This window comes from Callithrix jacchus, chromosome 20 (genome assembly GCF_049354715.1).
Source record: "Callithrix jacchus isolate 240 chromosome 20, calJac240_pri, whole genome shotgun sequence".
Lineage (NCBI taxonomy): Eukaryota > Metazoa > Chordata > Mammalia > Primates > Cebidae > Callithrix > Callithrix jacchus.
This window is the reverse complement of record NC_133521.1, coordinates 25,915,115-25,938,590: the sequence shown is the minus strand read 5'-3', so window position 1 is coordinate 25,938,590 and position 23,476 is coordinate 25,915,115. Positions and strand designations below refer to the sequence as shown.

The 23,476-nt window shown below is 56.6% G+C and overlaps 2 protein-coding genes across 4 annotated transcripts in view; one reads left to right on the top strand and one right to left on the bottom strand.

Moving 5' to 3' along the window:
- SMPD3 (sphingomyelin phosphodiesterase 3) overlaps positions 1-23,476 on the top strand; it is a 92,002-nt gene that overhangs the window by 65,573 nt on the left and 2,953 nt on the right. For both annotated transcript variants that reach the window (XM_035282304.3, XM_002761096.6), the window contains 6 exons: positions 13,113-14,641; positions 19,753-19,828; positions 19,937-20,092; positions 20,987-21,076; positions 21,297-21,360; positions 23,096-23,252. In XM_035282304.3, the coding sequence (XP_035138195.1) occupies positions 13,319-14,641; positions 19,753-19,828; positions 19,937-20,092; positions 20,987-21,076; positions 21,297-21,360; positions 23,096-23,252 (1,866 nt within the window). In that variant the 5' untranslated portion in view covers positions 13,113-13,318. The remainder of the gene's footprint in view (positions 1-13,112; positions 14,642-19,752; positions 19,829-19,936; positions 20,093-20,986; positions 21,077-21,296; positions 21,361-23,095; positions 23,253-23,476) is intronic.
- The window catches only part of PRMT7 (protein arginine methyltransferase 7), a 64,934-nt gene continuing 53,313 nt past the window's right edge, over positions 11,856-23,476 (bottom strand). For both annotated transcript variants that reach the window (XR_013530097.1, XR_013530099.1), the window contains exon 19: positions 11,856-15,921. The gene's annotated coding sequence lies outside the window, so the exon portion shown is untranslated. The remainder of the gene's footprint in view (positions 15,922-23,476) is intronic.

The window sequence follows — 23,476 nt, the reverse complement described above, 5'->3', positions numbered from 1 at the left end:
CATGCACAGAAACACTCAGCTGTCAAGAGAGAAAGGGCCTGTTTGCCCTGAGCCTAAGGTCCTCTAGTTATCCCTGGAGCCAAAAAATTAGCTGGCTGAATTTTGAAGGAGGGATCTTCTCTGTGAATCTTGAACCCTGAGCTCCTCTGTTGAGGCCACATTCCTTCACACAGATGAGGGTCATCAGGGAACAGCCCAAACAGAAGTGTGGAGGTCTGGAAGGGCAGAGTGGGGGACTGCTCGGGTCAGGGCCCTTGGAGCTCCAGGAACAAGAGGAGACAGAGCATCAGGACACTGGGGACAGCCTGCCCTTCCCTGCCCAGGTGCCTGGGCAGCCTCCTGGAGTCAGCAGGCACTACTGAAGGGCCACAGGAAGCAGTTTGGTCTGATGGGTAGTTTAGGAAGATCCCACCAGCTGCCAGGTGGGCTGGGGGAGAGAGACCAGGTGGAATCTGTGGCAGTGTCTAGGTTGGAGAGAGCAAGCCCTGAACTGGGATATGGCTGTGGGAATGGATCCAGGGGGCTGGGGGCAGAATTGTGGAATGGGAAGAATAGACCGGGTATGGAGGAGGTCCAAGGCCCAGAACTACTCAGGAGATAGAGCTGCATGTGGGGAAAGGGGAGGAAGAGGAATAATGAACTTCTAGAGGAAGATGTAGAGTTCTCAATCAAATACATGTGGTCAGAGATCAGGAGATACCTGGGCTCTGGAAACAGGTGACCTACAAGGAATCAGCCAAGAAGGGAGCGGAGAGGCAAGGGAAAGTCCAGCTCCTAAGGAGTGGGCAGGGGAGGACCTCCAAGGACTCCTCCAAGGGCTCTGAGAAGGAGCAGTCCCATGGAGCAGAGAGCTAGAGGACAGTGCCAGGACCAAGGGGCAGAAAGTGGAGAACAGATGAGAGACGATCTGCTTCCACCTCCAGTTGGGCCTATTCCCTAAGGCCAATCTGGTTGAAAATGCATGGACTGTTTTCTCAGAGGTGCTGACCTTTGCTCTGGACATTTTCTTTCCAAAACTTTAGCAAGAAAGTCAAATGAGACACCCTGTCTTCCTTTTTTCTCGTGGTGCACTGGGGGAGGGCAGGCAGCCTTAGGTGGGTCACCACCCAGACTCCCGACCAGCCAGAGGGCCACTCATCCCTCCTGAAGTGCAGGACACAGATGCAGCACGCGTGCTCTGAGCAGAAGGGATGACGTGAGCCAGCTTGTTCTGTGCAGTGGAGGTGCAATGCTATCCGGACAGGCTAAGCATTTAAGTTAAACAAACTCCATCGGGTGTGGTGGCTCAAGCCTACAATCCCAGCAGTTTGGGAGGCGGAGGTGGGTGGATCACCTGAGGTCAGGAGTTTGAGACCAGCCTGGCCAACACGATGAAACCCCATCTCTATTAAAAATACAAAAAATTAGCTGACTGTGGCAGCGCATGCCTGTAATCCCAGTTACTTGGCAGGCTGAGGCAGGAGAATTGCTTGAGCCCAGGAGGCAGAGGTTGCAGTGAGCAGAGATCGCACCACTGCACTCCAGCCTGGGTGACAGAGCGCAACTCCGTCTCAAAAAACAAAACAAAAACAAAAACCTAACTTGGGGCAAATTAAGTGAATGCAGGGGATCCTCCCCTCAGGCCAAGTTCCCTAGCTGCCCCACCTAGAGGACCCCTTCTTGTCTGTAATCAGTGACCTAGTAGTCATTATGATCCTCAAAGGCATGTGGCCTCCCTGTGGCCACTCTCAGTTCCCTTTTTGCCCCACCACCACACCTGCTTCTCCCTTGCTCACAGCTTGCTCCACCCAATGCCCACCTTCCCGTCTCCACACCCTCTCTAGGGGACACCCCACCCTCAACTATAAACGTCTAGGAGGCAAAGTCTCTGCTGCCAGAAACCCTAGGCCCTTGCTTTGAATACCCTGAGCAGCCACTGTGCTGCATCTGACTCACCCAGGGGCCCAGCCTCCCTGATTACCAGCTGCTGCCCATCCCTACCCCGCCAGCCCTGGGTGCGCTGCTAACCAGCCAGACCTACAGTGTCTCACCACGCCAGGCCTCTGGGCTCTGAGTTTATCTGCGCCCACCTCAAAGCACCCCAAGTGCTGCCACCTGCCCCTTCCCTGCAGGGCTCACTTGGCCCCCGGGACCAACCCAAATACCCCTGGCAGAGGTTTCTGGTGGATTTACTTCTCCACGCCTATGGATTTACTGTGCTACCTGTGTCACCAAAGCAACCGCTTCTCTGAGGAGAAAGAGTTTCCACTACAAATTAAAAGATTAAGACTCAGCTCCCCTGATGCTTCATGCTGCTAGAGGAACTTAGGTAGGAATGGACTTTTTTAGGGCATATTAAGGGGGTGAGGAGGAGTGAGCCTTCCGCCTGGCCTGGATTCAAGACAAAGGAACATCATTATTGCCTCATTATCTTTGAGAGCAGGAAGAATTGGATTGGATCAGAAGATAGATCTGACTGTATTCTTGGGAAACTGTGGGCTGTCCATTAATGAGGCTTGTTTGTAGCATCAAGTAAGTGGACTGATTACACAGCCAATCAGAAGCTGTCCTCTGTTGGTCAGGATGGGATAGGTCATAGGTTGGTTATAATCAAAGGTTTTCTTCTTGCCACACTACATGTGGGTTAGCTGGGGCCCTGGACCGTGTCTCTTCACCCTGGACTGAGGCTGAAGGAGCAGCCACCATCTCCAACACTGCAGGTCAATGTGGCAGAGGGAGAGAACTCTAGAAGGTCCCACATCTACTGTTTAAGTACTTAAGTGCAGCAATGCCCGACACCACTTTCACTCACAGCTCATTGGTCAGCACTTCTCACATGATCCCACCCAACCACAGGGGACCAGGAAGTGCAGTCCTACCTCTTTGCAGGAAAGTAGCTTCCAGGCACTCCAGGGGCCAGAGGAAGTGAGGCAAGATTCCTGTCCTGGGCTTGGAAGCCCAGGTGAACTAAAGGGAAAACAGCTCTGGTCTCCCCTTTCAGATGTGCAGAATTTAACAGCTAAGAGCAGGTATAAACAGGGTTACCACTAGCAGAGGCATAGGGCTGAGTTGGAACCCAGAGCCCCAGTTCTCTTGGAGATAAGGAAGGCCAGCTTGATTGCAGCACCTAGAGGGATGCCTCCCCACCCATATTCCATGTGGACAAATGACTAATTTACACTCTTTTTTTTTTTTTTTTTTTTTTAAAAAGAGTCTTGCTCGGTCGCCCAGGCTGGAGAGCAGTGGCTTGATCTTGGCTCACTGCAACCTCCGCCTCCCAGGTTCAAGAGATTCTTCTGCCTCAGCCTCCTGAGTAGCTGGGACTACAGGCAAGCACCATTATGCCCAGCTAATTTTTGTATTTTTAGTAGAGTCGGGGTTTCACCATATTGGCCAGGCTGGTTTCGAACTCCTGACCTAATGATCTGCCCGCCTCTGCCTCCCAAGATGCTGGGATTACAGGAGTGAACCACCACACCCATGCCTAATTCACACTCTTAAGCAAATAAAACTCTAAGTCCCATCACCCTAGGCAATGGAATCCAGCAGACCCATATATTCCTCCCAGGTATATAATCTGGAGGCACTGGACAGGCCTGGCCTCACAGGCAGGTCAGAGGCTTCAACAGGCAAGCAGCCCTTGGTTGGGCCTGAGCTGGGTTCATCTCTCAATGGGGAGGGCATTCTGGCTGGTTCTCTTGGAGCCAAGGACTTTCATGGTGCCGTGTGCAGAGGGAGGGCCTTTCATGGTACCGTGTGTAGAGCAGTGTGTGGCCTGGGGTCAGAGGTCACTGAAAGGGCCTAGGATGGGGCCTCAACCCTCAGCAGTGAGTGATGACTTGCCTCAGCCCAGAAAGCCCAGGCCTGAGTGAGATGCTGACACCTGATTTTATTTACTCATTCTCACTCACTTGCTTTTTAAGCTCTGCATAAATTCTCCTCTAGGACTCAGTTTGTTAAATGTTCTTTGCATAGAAAACTTTAGGCTTAATATGAAATGATTCCCTTCCAAAGAATGTTAGCCCGTCTGTTCTGTTTCAGGGAGGTTTGTCGTCTTAATCTGTGTTCTCTGTGCCTTGAAATGCCCCCACATCGTGCAGTCAGCCGCTCCGTTCCAGGAGGAAATGCAGCCGACACAGGGTCTGCCTAGATCCTGGCATTTGTGTGGACTTGTGTTTCAAATTCTACTCCCACAGAAAGTATGCTGTCATCCCCGCTTAAGTAAAGGATGTTCCGAGGCTTGTTCAGCTCATGAACCATTAACATCAGCCTTTGTGTCAGGGAAGCAGGGACTTGGCTGGGACAGAAGCCTCAACAGCAGAACCTGGGAGAAGCAAGGCCCCCGGTCTCCTTCCTGTGAAGGGCAGAAGTGGCACTGCAGGCAGAGGGCCTCCTGGGGGTGGAAGTGGCGCTGGCCAGCCAGGAGCAGGTGATGTGAACTGTGGTGACTGGTAAGGCCCAGCCCAGGCACAGGCCTCAGCATCCAGGCAGGCCCAGAGCACTTGAGGTTGGAGGCCCTGCCTGGCTACATGCTCAGCGTGGCCTGGGGCCTTCTGACTCGGGACTGTTCCAGTTCTGCCCTGGAGCTGCCCTAGGTGGAGGAGGTTCCTCATCTTCATCCTGAAGGGAGCCTTTGCCCCTAGCCTCCTCTTGGTCTTAGGCTCAGCCTCCATGAGGGCATAGGACTGGCGGGAGCCCTGCAGGCTTCTTCCCTTCTTTGTAGACTCTGGCAGATAGGTCTAGTCACAGGCGGGTTTGCAAATGTAATGCAGGAAACATAGGAATGGGAAGAGGAGCCACCTGGTGTGGCTCAGACGTGGGTCTAGGTGCCAGCCTCCATCCAGCCATCTCCTTGCTGGCACCCTTTGTAGTCACCAGTAGATGACTTTGGAGGGGCAGGTGGTAGAGAGTAGATGGCCAGGTCTTCAAACTCAGCTGCCCCCTAGGATGGGGCTCATGCCCTCAGGGCAACTGCCCATGTCACCGTGGCACAAGGGCCTGGACCCAGGGGGGCTGCTCTTTGAGTCATCATGTTGGCTTTTGCACCTCTAGGGCATGTACCACCAACCTGGCTTGAGATTTGCTTTTCAATCATACCCAAGTTGGCTTCATCTAGGCTTTCTGATTTCGCCAGGGAAATGCCCAGGCTGGCTGGTTGAAGGAGTGCCCCAGAGCTGCTCACAGCCTGGTCCTATTCTCAGAAATCACATGGTGCAGTAACACCTCCTGTGGAAAGTTTCTTCTTGAAAATTGGCCCCTTTGCCTGCACCTGGCTTCTGCAGAGGCCTCTGATTCGGGCTTGCACAAGCAGCCCACAACACACTGATCATGCCCTGTGAGGAGACGGAGGCCCTGATGTCCCTGCACTGTCCTTGCCACTCACCTGGGAGAGCAGAGAACCTTCTTTGTAAGGTAAACCAGCCTCACGGGGAGGAGACTTGGAAGGCTCTGACTGTATCTTTGGGCCTTTGCTGCAAGGGAATTAACAGTGATAGCAAAACGATAAAACTAATCATCCTAGAGATGAGGCAGGCACCACACTCGGTGCTACACGTGCACCATCTGCAACTACCCGGAGAGGCTGTTATTACCCAGGCCTAACGTGAGGAAACTAAAGCACAGTCAGCTGAGCAGCCTGTCCAATATCCAGCAGGACAACCTGGCCCTGCACATCCAACATCAGAGTTTGCGCTCCCATCGTCTGCTCTGCTGCAGTCTCCCGAGGGATGCTGTTAAGGCACAGGCTAGAGGCACCAGGTCCTGCAGGGCCTCCCAGGACTCAGAGGAGCCTCCACTTTGTCCAGTGGGATGCCAAGTGGGAGCCACAGGAGGTTTGCACAGGAGAGGCACTGATAGAATCGCATTTTAGAAAGATCACATAGCTGGTATATCTGAGACAGGATCCCTTTAGTGGCAAATGCCAGAAACCAACTCAAAGGGAAAACAACAGGAAAAGGGGAACTGCTGAATCATTAATTGGAAAGTCTGAGGGTTGCACTGGCTTCGGGTACAGGGAGATCAGAGCTCAAAGATGTCCCTACGAGTTGGTCTTTTTCCTTCCAGCCCTAAGGTCTGTTTTCCTCTGAATTGGATTCATTCTCAAAGAAGGTTCCAGAAGCTTCAGGTTCCTGGTCTTCCATCTCTAGACAAAATGCAGGCCTCCTTCCTAGAGGGCTCAATAAGAGTTCCAGAGAGACCTTAGGGTAGTCTAGCTGGGTTGTGTGACCTTCCAGGTCAGGGGGGCTGGTGCTGAGTGCCTGGCTGACTCACTGCCCTTCCCAAGGAGTGAAGCAGGGTGGGCCTCGGGCTTGTGGTGGTGTCGAGACTTGGAGCTCCATCCAGGATGTGCAAACATACTTGTGCCTGATTAGAATGATAGATGGTAGGTGTGCAGGTCAGGGAGGATGACAGTGAGGAGGAGCCAGGTGCTTTGGATCTAGGCAGCTAAATGGTGTTACCTGGCACACCTGTGTCTGTGGTAGTCGCTGCCACAGTGCACACATTCTTGCTGGACCCCAGACCCCAATTCTGCCTTGGATGTGGCTTTCAGGAATTAGCGTGGCTATGTCTGACCTACATCACTCAGAAAGGCATCCGCTTCTGTCTTTCTGTCCTCCCAGCCATGAGCTGACTTAAGTTTCAGCAGCTCAGAGCTCATGTTGCCATGCCAACTCCTCGGCAGCAGGCATCCACGCAGAAATGGCCCGGCCTGAGCCCAGTGCTGCAGGCGGATGCAGGCACCTCGGGTAATTGGATTGGAGTGATCCACGTGGCTTTTCCTGCGGAAACTGGGGGCTTGGCCCAGCTCCTGTTTAGCCATGAGCTTGTGGACACAACAGGGATTCAGAGGAGGCCTCTCTGCTCTGGGACTCCCAGCCCTGCTGCCAGGAAGAGTGGTTGCAGCAGGCACACGGGCCAAAGGAAAGGGCAGTGGAGGACAGACAGGCCTTATCCTAGCACCAAGTCGGGGCAATTCCCAAACCTCCAGAAGCACCCCTAGGCTGAGAGATCCCTAGAAAATGGTGTAGGCTTCCTCATAGTGGCCAGGGCTTGTCTTACCAGCAGAACTGGCCTGGCTGTTCACTTTCCCACCACCAGAGAAATTCAAATACAAAGCCAGGATCCACCTAGGATCCTCTGTGCCACTGTGCGGCAGGGCCTGTGTGCCATTATGCCTGCAGGTCTGTCACTAGGGAGATGGGGAGTGGGATAGCTGTCTTGGTGCTGGTGGTATTTGACATCCAGTAGCAGAGGTCCTGGTCACCATGGCTTGTTCAGACGGGACCAGCCTGGTCAGGCCTTATACCTGGAGTCGCCCTCCCCTGGTGATGGCAGATCAGCTGCCTCCTGAACCCTCAGGCCAGCATCTAGGGAGAGGGGCTCTGGCTCCGCACAGGCCTCTGAGCAGCCATAGTCTCCCGCGGTCTGTGCTGTGATGCCTCAGGCCACATGTCAGCCACACGGGTCTCAGGGCTGCAGGCTGACTGCAGATCGTCAGTCACTCACAGGAGCAGCTGCAGTGTGGCGCTGCCTGCTGTCAGTGCCACACCTGCCAGGAGTGGCTGGGGCTGTGGCCTCCTGGGTCTTGCCCAGGACTTGTTCACTTCTTCCCTTTTATCTGGACTTAGGGTTGTCTGGGACCCCAAACTCTCAGGGCAAGTTCCCCTCCCACTCGGGTCAACCTGCGGACCACAGAGCTCTCTGCTCCTTGCAGCCCAGTAGCCCAGTCCCCTTGTCACAGTCAGGCCCAGTCCAGTCCCTGCTGCAGGGAACAGCAACAAGCTAGTGAAGGCCAGCAGCTCCAGCCTAAGCAGTGTGGCTGATGTCTCTGAGGCTCCTGAAGATGCTCTGGGTCAGCCAGGGTCCTGGGAGTTCTGTGTTTGGGTTCCAGTGACCCCCAGAACCATTGCCAGGACCACAGGCTGGGGAGGGCAAACAGGGCATGCAGGGGCCACCCTCAGGGGAGGAGTGAGTTGGGAGGTCCCCCCAGGAGGGGCACAGCAGGTAAGGAAGGAAGCAGGACCTGGCCAGGTCACCCGCCATGTCCCTTTCTGTTCTCATGATCATCCTGGGAGGTAGGACGTCTTGAACAGTGCAGGGTTGCACTCAGGTCACCCTGAGACCCAAGCCTAAGCTGAGCAGTGGGCCAGTGGCAGGTCTAAAGTCTCCAATTCTAGGTTGGGGCTGACTCCCAGGAGCCCTGCCTTGGGGTACCATGTGGCCTCCACTGACCCCAGGGCTCAAGAGTGACCCTGGGGCCTGCCAGTACCCATAACCACCTGGAGGCATCAGGATTCCAACTAAGCTCTGGAGAGCGTGGTGTTCTGGGCAACCTCGGAAGCCATACACCAGGATTTGCAAAGGCAACAAACCCATGGATGAGTGTGGACTTCAAAATAAGTAGCCCTGGGAGAACAATGCAGTCTGAGGGTTGAGCTGCAAAAACTCAGCCTACAAGGCCTTTGTGGGTCCTGCCAGTTCCCTCAGAGGGGCCCACGGTGGACTCTGCTTAGCATATTTGCCAGTCTAGGGACATGGAAGCAGAGAGCTAGGGCATGGGGTCCCTCACCTGGAGATGGAGCCTGGGCTGGGCCCACTCAGTGCCCCACTAGGCCAAAGGAGCACAGGCAACAGAAAGGGGGCAGGCACCAGTGTGGCTGAACACCTCCACGTGGGAGGCCCAGGCCAGGGAGCATGTCCTTCCCTGGCCACCTCCCTGAGGACTCTGGGATTCTCTGAAAAGTGCCAGCCTCTAACGTTTAACTCTAGTTCTCCTCTTTCACGGGAAAGTAGAGATCAGACTAATTAATGTGTTGTTGCTTGTTTACCCTCCTTTCATTTCCCTGAGACAAAATAATTAAGCACAGAGCCTTAGAAGTCAGCTCTATGGGTGGCAATCCCTTTTGTGTCTCCTGCGCCAGAGGCCACATGCAGGAGCAGGGTAGGGGCGGCAGCTGGAAGGCTGTGGACAGGGGGACCTGGAGTCACTGGGAAGGGCCTGGGAGGGCAGTGGGGAGGGCTGGTGTGCTTGGGTCTGCCACTTCCTAGAGGAATACTGTGGGGCCACTCCTGCCCACTGGCTGCCAGTCACCTCAAATCCCACTGATGCCTGAAGACAGACCAAAGGCATTCCTCTGGCCAGCCCAGGAGAAGCACAAAGATCAGGCCTGGCCGCTCACTGCCATTGCAGGCACGGCTGTGGGGAGCTTGCCCAGAGGGTTTCTGGGGTCACAGCAGGAGTAAGGTGGGGGCCAGGGCAGCTGAGGAGAGAGTCTGTTTCCTCTACACCCTCTATAGCCCCATCCCAGCCAATAGCAGATCCCAACCCAGATGGGCCAGTGTCAGGGACAAGCCACACGGGAGAGCAGGTTTGCAGAATTCCTTTAGGAACCCTTTGAAGTGAGTCTGCGCCTGCCTCTGACCCATAAGGCCATGCTGTGCAATACCAGCCAGTTCTGCTAGGAGGACAGGATAGACCTTCTCCTCCCAAATCCTTCTCCAAAAGCATCCTCACGCCAGGGCTTGGCCTGCGCAGCCGCACACTGCCCATAGACCAAGCCTGACTCCTCGAACGGAGACTGAGCTCCAGTGCTAGACAGCCCTGCTCACCCACCTCCCAACCTCTGTCAGCTTGAGGCAGCAAGGGCCACTCATTCTTCAGTCGGTCACGTCTTCATTTGTTTTTTCCCTTCCCAAATATGGGGCCATACCCTGAAGTCAGCCACAGACAGACACAGGTCCTCATAGTGCCCACAGCTGTTGGGAGGCCCCAGCATTAAGCAGTTCAGCATAGAGAAGGTGAGAGAGCTCAGCCCTGAGGATGAGAAGCTGATAGGAGACAAGGGGGAAAGAGTGCCAGGTAGAGAGCCTGGCAGGCACAAAGGCCCCACAGTTGGGTGGCAGGGACACATCTGAGGTGCCAGAGGTCCTTCCTGCTGGTGGAGTCCAGGGTGTGGGTGAATAAGGGAAGAGCTGGTGGGACGAGAAGCACAAAGGGCCCGTAGACAGAGATTGGGAGACTGGACTTTGTCCCCCAAGACAATGAGACCACCAAGCGGGGAGAGAGAATCAGCTGTGTCTAGGAGGACCCTCTGCACACTGGCAGTGGGTGTGGGGCTGTGGCTGAGGCTCAGGGCAGCAGGACAGCGTCAGGGTAAGGTGGGAGCTCAGGTGAGGATGGTGCTGGCCAGGCTAGGCTGGTCACCTCAGGCCACAGAGATGAGGGAGACTTGGGAACTGGCCTGCTCCATGACACTGGGGGTGCAGGTGGCCCCAAGAATCTGGCCTGGACTCCTACCCTGAGACCTTAGTGCCAATTGCAGGGACTACTGGTGCCTAGAGAGCCTTGGGAGATCTCGTCCCACCCCTATTGTCCCCACCGGGACAGGACCTGCAAGCTCTCCCTCCGGCTGCAGCTGGACCAGAGACAGGTCCCTGTGGATGGCTCCGTGTCGCTTCCTGTGGATGTCAGTCCAGCCAGTGTGAAGGCAGCTGACTCCACACAATAAGTGCTGCAGGTTTGCTGAGGGGAACCCTCTAGCCTGGGAGGGAGAGTGAGTGGGCTGTCACTCCCTCTGCAGGTTTGATTCATCTCGCAGCAATTGCTGGGATTTAAAGAAAGAATGAGGGAGTACATCCTGGAGTCTCCCAAGCCAGATGGCAGGTGGGGGTGGACCTGGACACCCACCAGCCCCGCTGAGCACTGAGCCACGAGCACTGGCCGCAGAGTGAGATGCACATGTCCCAGATTTCACTGAGGCCCAGTGCAGAGCTGGTTTCCCAAGGCTCCAGGTCACCTGGTTGTGGTCTGTGTAGACACGTGCTGCTCTGAACTATACCCTTCCAGTGTTGGCTTCAAAGGCATTTCACCTGAGGAGACTGACAGCCTAGTGAAGCTGCTCATCAAAACCAGACCCATCTTCAGCTCAAGTTCACCTTTAGACACTAAGTCCCAGAGATGGTGGCTGCAGGCTTGCCCTGGGGCTGCTGACATGCCCCACAGAAAGAAACCCCCTCTGCACACCTCGGGTTGGCGGGAAAACAGCTGCCTTCTCTCTGCCTGGAGGCATCCAGGTGAACCTCCCCTCATCCCCAGCTCCTGTACCCCTGCCAGTGCAAGCCTGGGCCTCTCGGCTCCCCCTGTACAGCCCCTTCTTTCCAGAAGCTAGCAGTCTGCTGGGCAGGTGGCCACATCCCCTAGCATTTGTGTTATAGAACTGCGGAGACCGGGCCACTCTGGAGAGGGGTGGGAGCCACTGGTGGAGACACCTAAGCCACAGGGGCAAGGGGTCCAACGGTCTCCAAAGGAGGGAATTTCTAAGTTGAGTCTTAGAAAGGGTGAGCAAGGCAAGGGGCAGAGGGATGGGGAATGGCAGGCAGGGACGGGACATGAGTGAAAGGCAGACATCCAGGGCAGGGGGCTGTAGAGACCCACAGGCCTGATGGAGGGGCCAGCCTCCCCACTAATGGCCGAGGCATCTCCAGTGGGTGTGAGGCAGCTGTGACATAGTGGACTACAAAAAGTGTGATCCTGTAGCCCTTATGGAGGCTGACAAAGTCAGGGAAGGGTGATGCAGTCCTGGACCACCACAGGGGGCCCAGTAGAGGTGGCAAGGACTGATGAGGACTGAGGGAGGGCAGAGTTGGGTGACACCTAGGTCCTTGGCTTGGGTGACCAGGGATTCAGGAGGAGAGGGTGTGGGACCAGGATGGATGGCACCGTGGGCTCAGATTCCCCCAAAGAGCCAGGGCAGAAGCTGGACTAAGTCAGCAAGAGAGTGAGTGGCCCAGCTGCTCTGGTCATGAAAAATCTGGGTTATACTTCTACAGGTTCCCCACCAGAGTGATATCAAACATGGATCCCTGGAGGCTGGGCAAACACTCCAGACACTTGTCTTTATTGATTTTACATTCAGCACAATAGATGCACCTGGCACCCTCGCCCAGGCGGGGCTCTGCGTCTGCCCCGAGACCCACTGTGGCTCCCACAGGGGACCCAGGATGGACCTACTTAAGTGGCTGTAGGTCTCAGCTGGGCTGCATGTCTAAGGACATGAAGGCCAGTGGTTAAAGCTTGGCCCAGACCCACACAGCCCCAGAGAGCTTCTCCAAAAGTCACAGGGACTGTCAGGGGAACTCTGATGGTTCTGGAAGTTGGTAAGGCTATGCCTGGATCCTCATTGCCAGGGGTTTCTACTGCAGTCAGTGGAGTGGAAGCACAGGCTTGGTGTGATGCCACAGGCTGGGGCCACAGCTAGAGCCCAGTTATGCATGGAGGGGGCTGCCCTCCCCTGTGGGCCTGTCGGCCACACTGTCCTCTACTCCAGGAGTCTCTGGCCCCTTTGCTCTGCTGTTTGTTCCTGCTCTGTCCTTACCTGGCAGGCATTCCATGATAAGTGGCCATGTTTGTGGCTCCTCTGCCCCAGGGTCACCTGCCCTCCCATTCTAAAAACTCTCCTGGTTCCTGACAGGCTTCCAGTGGCCCCTGGCCAGGGTGGACCCAGGTGTCCTCAAGGATGTCCTGCCTGCTCCCTTTGTACCCGCAAATCTGTACTCTCTGAAAACCAAGGCCGTTTTTCAAGCAATTGGGTTACAAAGTCAAGAACGTTAGTTAGGGGCCAGGCACAGTGGCTCGTGCCTGTAATCCCAGCACTTTGGGAGGCCGAGGCGGGTAGATCACGAGGTCAAGAGATGAAGACCATCCTGGCCAACATGGTGAAACCCCGTCTCTATTAAAAATACAAAAATTAGCTGGGCATGATGGTAGGTGCCTGTAGTCCCAGCTACTCAGGAGGCTGAGGCAGAAGAATCACCTGAACCCAGGATGTGGAAGTTGCAGTGAGCTGAGGTTGTGCCACTGCACTCCAGCCTGGCGACAGAGCAAGACTCTGTCTCAAAAAAAAAAAAGTGAGGGGCAGTCATGTCACCAAGCTCTTTGCTCCAAGAGAACAGAACGCGAGGAGGAAACGGTGTGCTAGGGCTGTCTCCTGGATGCCTGCTAAGCCTGCCAGCTCCAGCTTGGTTCCCAGAACGGTCCTGCTCACACCCAGGGAAGCAGGAATGGGAATGGCCCCATGTCTGACCTGTTCCCCTGAAGATCACTAAAAAAGCCCCCCTACTTTCTGTCTCTGCAGGGTCTCCAGTAGGCCTTGGCATGGCCCACCAAGGTGAACCATGACTGGCTGGCTCACACTTGCCATTGACCAGCTGGAGCTGCATCTTGCCAGGAGGTGACCCATTCTCCAGCTGCACCCAACTCACCCACCCTCACTCAGGAAAGTGCCCGCGGCTGTCACGGACACCATGTAGTAGGGCCGGCTGCGGCGCCCAGTGAGCTGCGATGGTTTTGTACACGACCCCCTTTCCTAACAGCTGTCTGTCCGCCCTGCACTGTGTGTCCTGGGCCCTCATCTTCCCATGCTACTGGCTGGTGGATCGGCTCGCGGCCTCCTTCATACCCACCACCTACGAGAAGCGCCAGCGGGCGGACGACCCGTGCTGCCTGCAGCTGCTCTGCACTGCCCTATTCACGCCCATCTACCTGGCCCTCCTGGTGGCCTCGCTGCCCTTTGCATTTCTTGGGTTCCTCTTCTGGTCCCCCCTACAGTCTGCCCGCCGGCCCTACATCTATTCACGACTGGAAGACAAGGGCCTGGCCAGTGGGGCAGCCCTGCTCAGTGAATGGAAGGGCACAGGGCCTGGCAAAAGCTTCTGCTTCGCCACCGCCAATGTCTGCCTCCTGCCCGACTCACTTGCCAGGGTCAACAACCTTTTTAATACCCAAGCACGGGCCAAAGAGATCGGGCAGAGGATCCGCAATGGGGCTGCCCGGCCCCAGATCAAAATCTACATCGATTCCCCCACCAACACCTCCATCAGCGCCGCTAGCTTCAGCAGCCTGGTGTCACCGCAGGGCGGTGATGGGGTGGCCCGGGCCGTCTCCGGGAGCATTAAGAGAACAGCCTCTGTGGAGTATAAGGGCGACGGCGGGCGGCACCCCAGTGAGGAGGCTGCCAATGGCCCAGCCTCTGGGGACCCTGCCGACGGCAGCAGCCCGGAGGACTCCTGCATCGTGCGCATCAGTGGAGAGGAGGGCGGCCGGCCGCCAGAAGCTGAAGACCCTGCCCCCGGGGGCCAGGCCAGGAATGGGGCTGGCAGGGGCCCAAGGGGCCAGACGCCCAACCACAATCAGCGGGACGGAGATTCGGGGAGCCTTGGCAGCCCCTCAGCCTCCAGGGAGTCCTTGGTGAAGGGGCGAGCCGGGCCAGACGCTGGTGCCGGCGGGGAGCCAGGTGCCAACAGCAAGCTCCTGTACAGGGCCTCCATGGTGAAGAAGGCAGCTGCACGCAGGAGGCGGCACCCCGACGAGGCCTTCGACCATGAGGTCTCTGCCTTCTTCCCCGCCAACTTGGACTTCCTGTGCCTGCAGGAGGTGTTTGACAAGCGGGCGGCCACCAAATTGAAAGACCAGCTGCACGGCTACTTCGAGTACATCCTGTATGACGTCGGGGTCTACGGCTGCCAGGGCTGCTGCAGCTTCAAGTGTCTCAACAGCGGCCTCCTCTTTGCCAGCCGCTACCCCATCATGGACGTGGCCTATCACTGTTACCCCAACAAGTGTAACGACGATGCCCTGGCCTCTAAGGGAGCTCTGTTTCTCAAGGTAGGAGGCCTCGGCCCAGCCCGAGGGCTATGTGCCAGCCTGTCCTGGAGCCACGAGGGGAGATGGGCTGCAGCCGGGGAGTCCTCATTGTTGTAGGGGCTGGAGGGAGAGGCAGACGCTGTCCTTCCTGGAACTGAACAGGAGGGCCCCAGCTCAGGGACAGGGTCAACACAAATGCAGGGAAGAGTGCCGAGGCTCTGGGTTCAGAAAGACCCATCTGGGTCATCTGGGGCTCGTTCCTCAGATTTCTGAGTTGCCATTTCCCCAACTGTAAAGTGGGGAGAGGGTGGGAGTGGAACAGAGCAGTAAGGGCTGAGAAGGGTTCCGAGCTGGCGCAAGAGTGGCGATGGTGGCTTTGGCAATGGCAGCTGTGACAGTGGTGGCAGTGATAAAGAAGAGCAGGACGCAGAGACCCTCTCAGTTCATGAGGCAGAAAGACTAGCGCAGACCAAGCACCTCAGGCAAGCAGACGGGACCTTCAGATCTCCAGGCCGTGACACTGCCTGGCTCACTGAGGCCACCAGCTTCCCTGGCCTGGATCCCCCTCCCTCCTGGCTGTCATGCAGCTGCCCTGCCAGGCTGTCTGCCCACCAGCCATGGTTTCGCTTCCATAGTCACTAATTAAAGTGAATCATAATTATTTCTGCTAATTTGGATGCGATTGGAGGAGTTTTTAGGCCATGGTAATTTGGTCATTATACATTATCTTCTACTGAGCCTGAGATGCTCAGAGTGGCGACTTTTGTTCTCTATCCAAAAGCCGCTCATGGTGCTTCCAGAGTTTTCTGAAGCATCATTTGGCCAGTGGACACAGCATAGGGCTTTCTGCCCTGAGTCAGCAGCTGCTTTGGGTGTGGGTTCTGTCCCTTTAAGGTGAGACATGAAAAAGTGGTGGCTCTGCAGGAAGGGCTGCAGCTCAGAGGCCTGCCCAGGGTGGGTTTCCTCACTTCCCAGTTCCCCTCCAGAAGCAACCACACTCTGCCTGCCCAGGGAAACACTGGCGCGCAACTCAGCGCCTGCCAGGAGTGGAGGTGCTGGTCTCCATGTAGCCTGTGGGAGCCAGGGCAGGCAGCAAGGGCCCTGGCCCCCACTTCTGGTTCCTCGATGGCTCTTGTGTGGCTCTGCCAGGCCCAGAGTTGGGGTCCTCTACTCTTCATTCCCAGCAAGGGACGCTGAAATTGAAGTAACTACTGACAGATCCAACCTTCCCATTTTGGCATATGGTTCGTTGGTGTTCTGTTCCCTGGATATATTTTTGTCTTGGCAGCTGGAGTGACTTTCTGGGGAGGAAGGGGATGTGTTGTCAGGCCCAGGGTGGGAGGGTGTGCCCCTCACTCCCACCCTATCACAGGTGGCTCAGAGGCCGGGGCCTCCCCCACGCCTGCCCCAGTCCTTCTGCACAGATCCACACATCCCCTCCCACCTCCTTCCTCCATGGGGCACCCTTACCACTGTTACCACCGAGGTCAACAGTGTCTCCCTGGGGCAGCCACTCCTCTCAGGCTCTGTCCTCATAGTTCTTTTTTTCTTCCTCTACCTCCTGGGTCCCACACTGCAATCTGATCTTTGACATTCCAAACATTTTTTGTATCGACCGGTATAAAAAATCAAGATATTTCACAAAAAAACCAGTTTGCAGCTTCTGTTGGCAGCCTCAGGCCTGCCACATCCCGCACTCCATGCGGCCACGCTGAGCTGGAGCTGGGGGGTGGCTGTCCCGCAATGGGGTTTCCCAGTGACTACCATGACACCTGCCCAGGAGTGAGACGCCACAGCCTCCAGTTCTATCCTTACTGAGGCCCCCTTGCTTTGTCCTGGACCAGACCGCTCCCCCAAACCCCCAGCCCTTCATCTGGCTGCCTCCAGGACACATGTCCGTTCACTCCCAAACCAGACCCAGCCTCTGCCGTAGGCTGCTCCTCTTCCAAGTTCTGTCATCCTGAAGCCAGAGGGACCACCTTGGCTGCTCTGTCCTGTGCCTGACCCATCCATCCCAGGCCCCTAGCTCACTTTCCAGATGGCCCTGGGTGCATGCCACATATCCAGCTCCCTTGGCCCACGCCTCCTCCTGTCAGCCCACTGTGGTTTTGGTTGTCCTCCTCCTCCCTCCCCTTCCTCCTCCCTCCTCCTCATCATTGTCTAACTCTTCTTATGCCCTCCACTGCCTCAGGAAAAGTCTGACCTTCTCCTTGCCCCCCCACCCCCACCCCCAGCTCTGGCTCTTCCCCAGCCACATCCCAGACAAGAGGCCCCCCACCCCGGCACCCAAGGCCCCTGCTTGTCTTGGTCCCACACTGGGTATGGCCAAACCACCTCATGGAGCTCCCTCAGCAGTGGCCCGCGCAATCCGGTCTTCCCTTTGTGGGCCCCTCTGCCCTCATGCCCAGGGTCTTGTCAGTCCCTTAGACAGCGCACCAGGGCAATGGAGCTTTAACATGCCTGGCACACGCAGGCCCCAGCATGGAGAAGTGAAGGACAGGGCCAGCCGAGAGGGCTGGGACGCTGGAGGGACTCGCTGCAGAAGCCAGCGGTCCCCTCCTTCCTGGAAGGCCCTCCTGGTTTACCATGTGAGACTTCAGAACCTTCAGGGAAATGTGACTCTGTGAAGGAAGGGACTGGAATCCCTTTTTCCTCACCTACAATTGAACCTCATTCTGGACCCCTCTTCTGTTGACAGCTTTGCCTGCCAGGAGTGGCGGTGCTGGTCTCAAAGGCACAACCTCTCGTGTGATTGATTGTTTTTGCAACACAAACTCAAGGCTCTAGCCAGGTATCAATAAGGCCCAGCAAATAATCAAGTGGATCTTGGTGAGATCACACAGTGTTGACCAGGGAGAAGCAGGGTGGGGGGCGCAGAGGGCCTCGCCACTCCTCTCTCTGACGGGTTCTCCTCATGCAGGGCCAAGTCTGAGGCCTCCCTGCACATGCCCAGACCTGCCCCGGGCACAGCATAGGGCAGGTGACACCAAGTGCTGAGAGGCTGACACCTTAAGACCAACAAATAGGTGGCCAGGGAGACAGCTGGCAAACACCAGCCCCTGGGAAGGCAGCACAGAACAACACGACAAATAGATCCGAATGGAAGCTGCCCTGACCATGTGGGCCTGTGACCCCAGCCCATGACTCAACTTTTGGCCTCAGTGTGTTCAGAGGTAAAAGTAGCATCACTAGTGTGTGCCTGAGCTGTTATAAGGACCCAGCAAAGAAACGTCCATGCACCTCCAGCAGAGCACGCCTGGCCTGAGATGATCTTCATGGAGGAGGAGCAGTTGTTGCCTGAGGACGGGGGCGTCAGCGCCATCATGTGGCCTTTTTTTTTTTTGAGACAGAATCTCACTCTGTTGCCCAGGCTGGAGTGGTGCAATGGCACAATCTCGGCTCACTGCAGTCTCTACCTCCATTCTCCGGCCTCAGCCTCCCAAGTAGCTGGGATTACAGGCATGCACACCGGGCTAATTTTTGTATTCTTAGTGGAGATGGGTTTTCGCTATGTTGGCCAGGCTGGTTTCGAACACCTGACCTCAGGTGATCCACCCACGTCAGCCTCCCAAAGTGCTGGGATTACAGGCGTGAGCCACCACACCCAGCCTCATGTGGCCTTTTGAGCATGGTGGCTTCATAAATATTTTGTTTTGGTAAAAGGACCATCAGTGCTGCATGATCTCACAGAGCCATTCCACACGCAAGAAGTGAATGGTGTACCCGTGGGTTTAGAAACAACCCCAAATCTGGACAAAACAGCTAGACGGTCTCTCCCCCAGTGCTGGGGAAGGAAGGCTGTGCATCGGGGCTGGGAAGGGGATGAAGAGCTGCAAAAAGCCAGGGCAGCTGCTGAAGACCTCCAGATGGAGGAGATAATACCAGCCCGACTGACTAAAAGAGCAAAAGGATGGACGGAGCAGGCGGATGCTGTTGGAGCAGACGGGCTGTGACGTCCAGGCTGCTGTGAGCTCCACAGATGCAGGACACCACCCTGTGGCCCTTGGCCCTCAGCCAACTGGGACAAGCAGACTGTCCTGCCCAGCTACCTCCCTACAGCACTCCGAGTCTGGGGTCTCTTAATTGCAGGAAACCCAGTCTGGAATGGATTTGTACGGCTTGGGGAGGGCACAGGACCACAGGAGGAAGGGAATCCTAGGAGCAGGGGATGAGGAGCCAGTGAGGGGCCTCTGGGGACAGGACTCTTCTGCTGTGGCCTCCAGCAGCTGTGCAGGGCATCTCCATGGCCATCCCTCAGCTCTCCCAGGCTAGGCACCAATAAGGGCTCCGTCTTGCCCCCACCTGGAGTGGGGCAGTTACGACTTGCCTGTGGGGTACAGTGGAGATGCTTGTTTGTATTAAGCCAAACTTTGAGGGCCTGCCAGGGTTACCTGCCACCTGGTGGGTGGAAGGCTGCATCTTGGGTAAAGGAGGTGAGCAGGAGGTCTGGGCAGAGGGGAAGCTTGAAGAGGCTGCTGCCACAGTGGGCTCAGGATTGAGCAGGGGTATGCATGGGGCCAGCCCAGGACATGGGTCAGGGAACTCTCATCTAAGATGGGACAACAGGGGACCATGGCCTATAAAGCAGATGACTCACCATGCAGCCAGAAGGCGACAAGGCTGAGAGGGCGGGAGGGGCAGGGTCTGGGCCTCTTACTGTGTGGGGTGGGCTCTGAGGTCAAGCCATGGCCCAGGGGCATCCCCGAGATTTCAGAGGGAGAGAGCACCAGGGTGTGACCAGCTCTAGGGTATGACTGAGGGAGGGAAGAAAGAGCCACAGACAGGAGTGGACAAGGAACTGGGACCTGTGGCCATGCTGGTCACTGGGAGACTGCAGGGCCTGGGTCTAGGGGAGCCCTGCTGTGGTTTGGCACTTCCCCCACGCCTTGCAAGGATGGCCGCCAGCTCTCCCCACGCCACAGGCTCATCATTTCTTTCAGCATCCACCTCCAGCCTAGATCCATAAGCTCCTAGAAGCAGGACACATCCTGTCCTTACCCAAGCCCCAGAATCTAGCCAGGAGCCTGGCTTGTGAGGGTCTGAACTTGTGGGTGGGCAATGCCTGCCCGTGTCCCGTGCTCTCAGGGCCACAGTGACTGGCAGGTGGCGGCAATGACCCCCTCCTCCCCCAGGTGCAGGTGGGAAGCACACCTCAGGACCAAAGAATCGTCGGGTACATCGCCTGCACACACCTTCACGCCCCGCAAGGTAGGGTTGCCACTGCCCATGGTCTTCTAGGGGTGGGATCAGTGCCTGGGGCCTGGCTGGGGTCTGGAGCGAGCTTCATCACCCAGTCTCTGTGCTTCTGCCCTGCAGAGGACAGTGCCATCCGGTGTGGGCAGCTGGACCTGCTTCAGGACTGGCTGGCTGATTTCCGAAAATCTACCTCCTCGTCCAGCGCAGCCAACCCCGAGGAGCTGGTGGCATTTGATGTCGTCTGCGGAGATTTCAACTTTGACAACTGCTCCTCTGGTGAGGCTGGGCTCCTCCCCAATGGAGTCTCCCACTCTGGGGAGGCTGTGGGCTCAGTCACAGCGAGACAGACTTTGTTAGGCAGCCCAAAGAACTCCTGCTCCTGGAGAGCGTGTGGGTGGAGCATTTAGCAAGACTGATTTCTCTGCCCCCTAGAAATCCTAGCACAGGAAGATCCCACGCTCTGCCTAGAAAGCTCAGTGGCCTCTTTGCTGGAGACAGATATGCCCTAAAAATGAACCTCTGACAAGGAAGGCTTAGGGCCTCTGAAGCAGGCGAAAGGCGAGTAACACTCATCAACGGGGAGCTGCGCTCTCACTTCGAGGCGGCTGTGATTCTAATCGCTGTTCCATTTAAGTCTCTTAAGAACCCTGATAGGAAGCACTGCATGTCTCCATAGAGTGTGGAGGAGGAAGCTGATACTCAGAGAGGCTGGAGAACCAGCCCAAGGTCACACAGCCTGGCAGGAATTGCACAAGCATCTGAACCCTGGGAATCACGCCTTAAACCATTATGCTAAAAGACTATAATAAGCTCATCATCAGTGAAACTGCAAACACTTGCTGTAAATAACTGATCTCTGGAGCCAATGACCATACAAACCTTGTGGGAACCTTCTTTCCTCTGTCTGAGGACAGTGGTCACTGTCACTGTCTTCAGAGGGAAGGCTGAAGACCAGGGTGTGTGCCGGGGGTGGTGTTCCCAAGGACACAGAAAACCAGTGACAAATGAATCATGAGCCACCTAAACTGGGATAGAAATCCCACCCAGGGGGATTGACCTAAGGGATGGGGTCCTGGGCACGCGGGGAATAACTGATGGGAAGCAGGGGCACAGGCCCTGCAGGACAGCAAAGCCCGCTGATGCCTCAGCGTTTCCTCCCTCCCCATACAGACGACAAGCTGGAGCAGCAGCATTCCCTGTTCACCCACTACAGGGACCCCTGCCGCCTGGGGCCTGGGGAGGAGAAGCCATGGGCCATTGGTGAGCTGGAGCTGGGGCTGAGGCGGGTGGGGACTGGGCTCCCCAGAGGCTTCCCTCAAAGACCACCAGGACCTGCCCCCGTACCACACTGCTGGGGAAGGGCCCCACTCAGCTGCCCCCGACTAGCAGAAGCCCTTGCCCATCCATAGAGGCCACCCCCGTAGAGGCTGCCTGGGCCCTGCCTGCAGCGATCGAGTTGCCCCCTTGTTCTCCACCCCAGGTACTCTGCTGGACACAAACGGCCTGTATGACGAGGATGTGTGCACCCCCGACAACCTACAGAAGTAAGCACCGTGCTTCCAGGCCTGGGATGAGGCACTGAAGCCCTGACTCAGGTGGAGACAGGGACTGGGTGGGAGCCACACGGGAGAGCTCAGCTTGGGCTCAGGTGGGCTTTTGTTTGGCAGGAACCTGCCCCTCATCCTGCCTTTGAAAGCTGGGAGCTGGGCCAGGCAGGTGGACCTCATGTCCCCCACCCAGGGGAATTGGCCTTCCTAAATCTCTAAGGTGTGTTTCCTAAACTTCACTTGGCAGGAGCCAGCCCTGCCCCAGGCCCCTGCCTGCCCTGCCCCAGGACCCTGCCTGCCAGGTACAGGAAAGGGCCTGGAATTTCCCAGGGCCCTGCCAAGGGCCAACCCCTGTGGAAGAGCCACTGGGTATGGCACCTGCTGAAGGGAGCCTGGCAGCTTGCAGCGCCCATCAGGCAAATACAGACACCAGCGGCAGTAACACAGCCAACCATTTTCAAAGTAGAGACAGTTCCATCCCAGCCCAAATTCATTCTTGAGCCCAGTGAGTTACCCATAAAGAACGCATGTGAGAGGCCAACAGCAGAACCAATTTATAATTCACAGCCTGGGACTGCAGTCACGGCGATGGTTCCTTGCAGCTAATTTGAGCCAATTAGATTATAGACTAAATTTGAAACATCATCCTATGCCGAGAAAATTTTTTTATGAGAGGATGATTAAAAAATGACTACCAGTAACTCTCAGACCACTGATGCTGGAATTAATTATCAAAGGCAAGGACAGTGACGGATTCCACTTCTCAGCTGTAACCATGTTCTGAATGTCATTAAAGCTGATGAAAACCTTGTGGAAGCCCATGTTTGCAGGCCCTGCCTCTCCAGGTGCCCCCTTTCCACCCGTGCAGGCATTCACTGACCTGGCAGCCTGTTCAGGGTGTCTCTGTCCTGCTGCACTTCCCATCTCAGAGGCTGGCCCAAGCCGGTCCTCTTCGATGGGGGCTCCCAGGAGGGGGTCCTAAGACTCTGGCCCAGTGGTGCCGAGGCCCCAGGTGACAGGCTGGCAGTAAGGAGACAGGCACACTGCTTGTCTCAGGGCAATGATGCCAGAAAGGAATTTGATGTCACAGGCTCCTGCTCCTGCACCCAGCCCTCCCTGTGGATCCCCTAGCACCATCATGGGTTTCCTCTCAGAAGCAGGATGACAGCCTGTGCCCCGAAGAGTGTTGAGGCCCACAGTAACTGTTCTCATTTCAGAGGAGGAAACAAAGAGGGTTGGAGGCTCGGTGACATAAGTAGAGTCACACAGCCACACAGGGACAGCCCCACACAAGCGTCCTTGGAGGTACTCTCCTGGCTCCCTCAGCCCTGTCAACCCAGGAACAAGTCACAGGTGTGCTCGAGACTCATGGCATAGACCAAGCTTCCCAAAACAGGCCCACTATTGGCTCAGGACAGAAGCCCGTTCTAGGGAATGAGTGGGGTCAGTTCTGTCTGAGTTCAGAAAGGGAAAGTGAGTGCTGGCCAGGATGGGGTGGATGGAACACCCCAAATGGGCTCCAGAGCCCTGTTTCAGCCAGAAACGGCAGGCTGACTTGGCCTACCCCTAGCCGAGGCCCTTTTTGGACCCCTAGGAGAGACAGATCTTAAATGCAGAGCTTGGTCCGGCCCACCCGCTCCCACCCTGGGATGAGACCATAGCTCCATAAACAGCCCCTGCCAGGCCCAGGGGCAGGCATGGGGACTCACCTGCCTCCTGTGTGTGTGGACAGGGTCCTGGAGAGTGAGGAGGGCCGCAGGGAGTACCTGGCGTTTCCCACCAGCAAGAGCTCGGGCCAGAAGGGGCGGAAGGAGCTGCTGAAGGGCAATGGCCGGCGCATCGACTACATGCTGCATGCTGAGGAGGGGCTGTGCCCAGACTGGAAGGCCGTGAGTCAGGCGGGCCCAGGCTGGGCAAGGAGAGGGCGGGCCGGGCCCTGCAGCTCTCAGCAGTCAATCCCTGAGACCCCATGCCCCAGGCTGCTCTTACAATGACACCTGACACTCCCTCAGACCCTTAGGGTCCCAGATCCTCCAGGCCTCATCCCTCCGACTGCAGGAAGGTCCCAGCCTGGGGCCTCACTTTTAGGGATCCCCAGGCCGCTTCCTGCAGG